The 7760-nt window shown below is 34.7% G+C and overlaps 1 protein-coding gene across 2 annotated transcripts in view; it reads right to left on the bottom strand.

The window, feature by feature from the left end:
• Window positions 1–2422: 2422 nt before the first annotated feature.
• Window positions 2423–7760, bottom strand: part of LOC103724354 (golgin candidate 2) — a 63391-nt gene continuing 58053 nt past the window's right edge. Inside the window, exons 6-10 of one of the 2 annotated variants that reach the window (XM_039116093.1) lie at window positions 6721–6773; window positions 5924–6016; window positions 3961–4086; window positions 3147–3194; window positions 2423–3034 (exon numbers count right to left, since the gene is read on the bottom strand). In XM_039116093.1, the coding sequence (XP_038972021.1) occupies window positions 2636–3034; window positions 3147–3194; window positions 3961–4086; window positions 5924–6016; window positions 6721–6773 (719 nt within the window). In that variant the 3' untranslated portion in view covers window positions 2423–2635. The remainder of the gene's footprint in view (window positions 3035–3146; window positions 3195–3960; window positions 4087–5923; window positions 6017–6720; window positions 6774–7760) is intronic. The other variant, XM_039116094.1, reaches the window with a different exon arrangement.

The raw sequence follows: 7760 nt of genomic DNA, 5'->3' as shown, positions 1-7760 counted from the left end.
TGTACGTCATTTCTTCAATTTGGATATATACACACTTACCTTTATCCAAAAAAAAAGGAGACTAATTAGGCAACTCGAGAACACCTCTTCTATCCCTTGAGCCTCCACCTCTGCTAGACCTCCTGCTCAACCTAATCAACCTTCATCTTAATCCAGACATTTTCAATTCTTTAGAACTAGGGGTTGCCGAGCTGGTGCTTCCTTGAGCACACTAACTCATTTCGATGTCTCCTCTTCTTCTGATGAAGACTATAGACATCATTTCATGTCATCCTTGATCAATGTTTAAGCCATCTTGTCATAAACTTTCTTGTTGTTTGTAACTTGTTCCTACTTTGTCTTGTACTTGAACTCTTTTACTAAATAATATTTATAGTTTAAGTTCAAGTGAAATGTGTATGTCTATGGAAATGTTCTTTAATAAAATATCTATAGTTTAAATTTAAATGCTTATCTATCTATTTATGTGGCATGCTACAATGAAAATTTCAATCTAATTGTTGAAGTATTTTTCAATGTATATCATACTTATCTTGTGAAATGCTTCTTATCTTATGTGCCCTCCTTATTAATAATGACAAAAAGGAGTAGAAAGAAAAAGAGGGAAAAAAAAATGAAAAAGATGAAAATGGTAAAAGCTTAAAAAAGGAAAACAAGAGAAGCAAGCAAGTTAATATATAATCTCTGCAAATGATAATTTGAAATCCTCTATAAATAGAAGCATTTAAATCAATATAAAATCTCTACAAATGGTAATTTAAAATCCTCTATATATAGTCTTGTTATTACATAAAAAAAGGGGAGAATTATTCATATTGCAACTAAAGTAACCTTAATCAAGCTTAAAGAGTAAATGATATTAAGAAAATATAAAATCAATCTTCACTGAATCTTTTAAACTTAAATTCAGATGATATGTATGCTTATTTGTTGTATCTGAATTTTGCAAATATGTACTCTTCTAAAAGATAGTATCATTGTTTACATCATTTTCTTTTGGAACTCAAAGATTTTGTCATCATTAAAAAGGAGAGATTGTTGACCCTAAAGAATTAATTTTGATGATGCAAAATAGTTAAATTAAAAATTGACTAATCTATTACTTTGAGTTTAATTAATTAATTTTAGAAAGCAAAGAAAAAAATCTTTAGTTACTCTCAGGTAAAAATCATCCATCTAATGCTTCATATCAAGAAGCTAAACTCTAAAAGGCGATGAAAGCAATCATTGGAAGCTTATATGCAGAGACAATAATTCATTCTAAGCTACCTCAAGAGTCGATCCAAAATTTGCAACAAGTCGACCTGGCATGCTATCGCTGACTAATACACCTTCACGAGTCGACCCTAGAAGTATCTCAAAGAATAGACAGAAAGCCAAGAAATTCATCATATTTACGAGTCAACTCATGAAGTACACCAACAGAGCAATCAAGTCAACTAATAGAATCGATCTCCATTTTTTGTTTGTATTTATTTTCTTGGAGTTTTATTCATTTTATTAGCACATGGTTCTTTTTATTTTTTATTGTAACAAATTTTAGAAATTGAAACTTTGAACAAAGGTCTATCTAAACCTATAATTCGATTGTGAAGGTTTTGATTTTTTTTTTTTTTTTGGTAAAACGGCCGCTCACGTTAATCTGGCGTATGTACAGCCGAGTCAAGATACAAAATATGGCCTAAAAAAGAAGGTACAATATCAGCCCATGTCCATAAGACCTCTCCAGAATAATAGGCAACAAAAAAAACTACCCAATCTGCTGGGTTGATTGCCTAAAAAATCAACTGGATTGATTATGAACCCCAAAAATAATTAGTGTTAAATTTGGTTGACTTTTTGATAAAATCAATTAAAAATTTTAGTTAATTGCCTTAAAAAAATAAATTAAGTTTGACGGTGAACCCGAAAAACAACTGTATTTTAATCTAAATTATAGATTATGGTAAAATTTGTAAGAAGAAAGTTTTGAAAAATAAACGGTGGTGCAGAATTGACACCCAACCACTATATATCATTTATATTTGCATTGCTTGATCTGTTTGCCTTTATTTTTAATTTATTTACCTATTCTACATAGCCAAAACTAATGGGTTTTTTTTTTTTAATGCAAGGAGTAGGGGAGCATGGGGTGGTTTGGTGGCGGCAGGTCCTGTGCTTGCATGGATGAATGCAACCATACATACAGGCATGTGTTCATGCATGTGGGTGTGTGGGCATGCATGGTCATACAAGTTTGTGAACATATTGCATGCGCGCATGTAAGACCATTGACAAACTCTTTTCAAGCTTTAATTTGGGCAAATGAAAGAGACGGTTACGCCAGTTTTACATTGAAAGTACTCAGAATCCCTAAGCAACCTCTCGGCACGTTGCAGGCCCATGCAACTTCGCAAATTATTTTGCAGCCACCAAGAAGATATAACGAAAGCAAGCCAGAAGTTACACAATGCATTTTTGTTAAGCAAACCTAAGATGACAGCAAATACAACAGAACCACACAATACATCATCATTCCTCCATATTTCCATTTCAAGAATGGTAATGAGATCTCATTTGACAACATAATCACTCACTCCTAAAGAATAATAAGATAACAAAATATAAAGAAAGCAAGCAGCACAGTTATAGGGTATCAGGAACCTGATGTCTTATTTATGGCTTCTAAGGAGAAAACTGCACCAGGTCTAGCACTATCTGACACCTGGGAATGCGAGCTTAGTATATACATGACCCACAGATGGAAGCACAAAAGATAGAGCATGGACCAGATCTGGGCCTTCGGATTTCTCCTCATACAGACGACTCCAGCAGAGAAGATAGCATCCAACTGCCGAAGAACAGATCCTAGTTGCTGCTGCCTGGTTCTTATTCTATCATGGAGTGCTGGATTTAGCGCCAAACTTGGTGGTTGCCATGTCCCAGCCTCAATATCAACTCTTGCCAATAAATTGGCTAGACCAGTTTCTGAATAGTCTGCAAAATCATTTGCTTGCAGTGACAAGCCACTTTCATCAAGCAACTTGGAAACCATCTGCAACGGATGGTCATATTGGATTAGTTGAAAAGACAGTAGAAAATTCAAATTGAAATTAGTTGGAAAGATAATAGAAAATAATTAGTTTGGTTTCTTCACATCCACGCACCTCCATTCTTAGCATCAGTGTTGCTTTCTCAGATGATAGAGTCTCAACCTAGGGTAACAGTGAGCAGTCAGCCATCCATGTTTAAAAGAGTTGTTGAAAACAAATAAATAAGGACAAATCCGTTCAGCATGGAAAGAGATATGTTTAAACCTCACATGATTGTTTCAGGTCTCAGATGGACTTTAAACTAATTAATTATCCAGGATATATCAGTTTCCCTAATATCAATTGAAAACAAAAAGATGCTTTACAATTTCACATTTAAGGTATCCAATTAGCAGATGTTTTGTTGTACCTAGGTTTAAGTGGATAATAACAATCTTTATTGAGACTCTTTGAATTTACTGTTATACTACAAACGAGCCTTATCAAGAACATAAATACGCAAGTACTCTTATTTCTATTAGATTGGTAGAGAAGCATAGCTTCTAAGCTAGAAGAAGAATCGTGCATTTTTCAATTGTCATTAACAAAGTATACAATATAAATTCTATTTTCATCCTTAATGATAAAATAGTGAATTGTACAACTACATGTATATTGAAAGAATTTTAACAAGGAAAAATTGGTAAAATTTCACCGAGTAGAGAAACCTATAATTCTTAAGCAGGATCTACCAGATTAAAAGCAATGTAACTACAATAGAACTATATAGATTGCTTGTTATCGAATTTTCACTTTTAATAATACAGTTACAACCATGCTGAGGTTAAATAATTTGTGAAATAATGCCTCAAAAACCAATACAATTTATAAAATAGACGAGAATTTAATCTCCAATCTAAATAGGAAGAAGTTTCTAAAGGGAAAAGACCTGTGTTTGTTTCTGAATTAAGCGATCAGTGAGTTGATCAAGCCTTTTTTTAAGTTCAACCTCTACTTCAGTTGGATGCAGCATCTCTCTTCTTGTAATTTCAATGTTGTCTTCTAACTTCTTTGCCTTCACAATGAGGCCGATGAGTTAGCTTCAAGCATACTATGTCTATGCAAAATTCTGATTAAACAATTTACAACCAAGAAAAAAATATTTAAGATCAAGGGACATCTATAATGTTTTGCCACAATAATCTACATACATGAGGGTGAAACAATTGCTCCAAATACATCTGAAGTCAAAAACCATTTTCATGACGAGGTATATGCATTCTTCATATACATAGCTGAAACATAATCATCTTAAGATTACAAATGCAACTTATAAATTTCATCCTGTTTAGTGTCCCAAAAAAAAGAAGAAAAGAGGAAAAAATCCACCTTAAATTCATCCAATTTTGTATACATAAATTAGATAATTGTTTGAGCATCCTATTTTCGTTCAGTAGGACAGAGAACAATAAATTTCAAAATAATCATTTTATTCCAAATGAATTTTCTAATCTGAAAGAATAGCAATCAAAATTCTTTGGAAGTGCTTCAAAGCTTGCAATGACTGAATGTAACAGATGATGAATAGGTTTCTCATAGAATTAAAATATTCCAAAGGTTATTTCTGTTAGCCCAGGTCTAAAATATTTATGATGCATCCAAAATCAAGGGCCAAAGCTACCCAAAATCAGTCTAACATACGGCAACCAATCTTACCACATCTTGGCCAATTTTGGCTTTTCAGATAACAGATTCGAGATCTGCTACTAATCTCAGCAGCTCTGGCCAAAACATTAAGGTTCATTTCAGTTTCGGTTAAAATCATTGTGCTTCAGGATATAAAAATAGTGCAAGTCCATACAAAGATAAAGGCTTCTTTTTCATCCAGCTGTACTTCAATTTATTGAAAATATAAATCATTTAATTAAAACATTTCATTAGGAATGAAATTGGAAACCAGAAGTCATTGCATACAATGAAAGCGCACATTTACGTGCCAAGGCTGCAATTCTCTGGACATTGATTTGCTATCGCAATTTACAGCATCACGATTCATCTAGACATGAATAAAATTGTAAATATAGTCATCCAAATTATTGAGAACAACTAGTAAGGCATCACCTCACAATCAGCCGTTAGTACCAAAACCACTATTAGAGTATCGATTTAATGAACCATTTTTATAAAGCTTTTGGTGGCTAAGCTGAATATGACTTATAATTTGAAATTTATGCTTGCAAACCACCTAAATTATGAGCCTTCATGCCCAACAGCCTTATATCACTTACTTGGAGTAACTTCTTGGTTCCTAGTAAAAATTATACTTATACCTGAGAAAGGTTAAGGTAACAAACGAAAGAACAAGAAAATTAGTCCTGAATAGCCAGATCAAAGGGACAAGAAAGAGAGAGAGAGCAAGAAGAAATCTTCTTCAGTAATTATGTAACCTTTTCATAACTGCATGTTTTACAGCTCAATGATCAAACAGTTTAGGTATATTTAAAAAATCAAGAGCCACAATCAGAGTATAACTTGTTTGAAATCTTCTACATGTGTAAGTATGAGTAAATGCATGGACAAATGTCATGAGCTTGTTTGCATGTATAGACGGATTACTATCTCTTGAATAATCCTCACATAGTATGCACATTTGAAGATACAAAAGGATATACAGGGAAATTGGCCCAAACAGCGGATAATTGCAGTATCATGCAAGCCCTTAAAGTTTCAAGCACACCTAAAGCACATCTATATGGTCAAATAATGCTTTTGCAAAAAAAAAATTGAAAAGATACTTCCAGATATAAAATTTAGTGGTTGTATATAATGTCACCATATATCATACATATGGAATTATGAACGTGTTAGATTGCTTTAGAAAAATATTAAATAGAGAAATTTGTATAACTTACCTTGTCCTTCAACTTCACAATTTTATCACATATGAAAGAGAACTCTGCACCAAGAATTTCTTGTTCGAGTTGAGACCTTCTCAGGGATTCTGTCTAGATAAAATTTGATAAAACAATTAGAATTTAGAAATATAAATAATCATAGCATTTTCTTTGTCCAACCTGTAAAACTTAAAACCTAATTGGTATTTTTGAGATCAATGCTATGTTAAATGCAATATTTCCTTTTAGAAAGAGTCTAGACTCCAAAATATTAGAGAGTGAGCCTTAGTGCAATGGTAAGATTGCTCCATTGTGACCTGAAGGTCATGGGATCGAAACACTAAAACAGCCTCTCCACATGTGCGGGCAAGGTACGCGGTACCGACTGTACCGACGTACCGGTGGGCATCGGTACCGGTACGGTACCGAACCAAACCGAGCCGAACCGGTACTGTACCGATGGGGCTAAAAGCCAAAAAAAATTTGGAGCCAGTACCGGATCGGTCGGTTCGGACCGGTATCGGATCGGTACGGGCCGGTACCGGATTGGTACGCATCAGTACCGGATCGATACGCATCGGTACCGGTTGGTACGGTTCGGTACCGAAATATGTAGCTGTACCGTACCGATAGGATCCGGTACTGGTATGTACCGGCCGGTACCAACCCGTACCGACCGATACGGCAGACCATGTGTGTGGATAAGGCTGCCTACATCTGACGCTCCCCAGACCGCAATAGCAGGAGCCTTGTGTGTTAGGCTACCCTTTTTCAGACTCCAGAATATTACATATCAAAAGCAGCTGATGGCTTACTTCATTTAGAGAGGAGGCAACCTGATGAGTCTTAGACATCTTTCTTTTGTATTCTGCACAAAGCGAAAAGCAGCTGTAAGTTGTTTACGTCACTTTTTGTGGTGTGCTGAATGGATAAGGAATTTTTTACTTCTTGTATATATTAGATGTCAGCCCATCTGAGCACATGGGCACTACTGCTTATTATTCCACATATCTGATATTCTGTATATGAATGTTCAGCACATATGCGGTGCAAGCAGTAACTTAAAGGATTGCATCTGCAAGAAAACTATCTATAAATTTCCAAAAAAACTGTCATTTTCTGGTATAGTTTTAATTATAGTACATCTTGATACTTCAATAACTGGTGAAAACTGCTTTTCCAGCAAACTTTGTAAGACACCAAACAAAATGCTGTGCAAAAGAAAGGTTTATTCATACTATACAAAAGAAAGGTTTAGTATAATGCAAACTAAGGTTTAACATACCGGTCGGTACCGACCATGCCGTACTATACTGGTACTGGAACCTATATGTGGAACGGAAGGTGTACTGACATGGTACGCCTAACAGGCCCCTCTACCAAACGTACCGATACTATAATAAAATGGTACTGGTACGGGTTTCGATACCGAGACGGCAAACTTTGGTGCAAACATATACTTCAGCATTTCTACAACTCTTTAAGATTGCATATAATAGGCAACAACCTCATGAGCTAATAGAACTCAACTCCTTGCAACCAAGGGAATATCTAACATGAGATCAAGTTTACAATATTGCAAGTGGAAAAGAAATCATTACAACAAATACATTCACTAATAGTCAAAGTTGAAAAGGACTTTCTAAAATTTTTGAGCAGCATAAGATGGAAGAGGTCATATTTATAGTAGAATGTATCACTAGATAGATGATGGCAGAGCATATGTTAATCGATAAATCTTAGAGTGATATCATATGTAACTGGGCAATGCTAACTTGTACTTTTAAATTTAAGTGAGTCCCCAGTTTGTGCCTCTAACTGTAACAGATTGGTTGCATGCATCTAATGTTGCTAG

The sequence above is a fragment of the Phoenix dactylifera genome, unplaced genomic scaffold, assembly GCF_009389715.1.
Source record: "Phoenix dactylifera cultivar Barhee BC4 unplaced genomic scaffold, palm_55x_up_171113_PBpolish2nd_filt_p 000051F, whole genome shotgun sequence".
NCBI classification, from domain to species: domain Eukaryota; kingdom Viridiplantae; phylum Streptophyta; class Magnoliopsida; order Arecales; family Arecaceae; genus Phoenix; species Phoenix dactylifera.
Note: the sequence above shows the minus strand (reverse complement) of the source record. Positions and strands in the feature narration are given on the sequence as shown.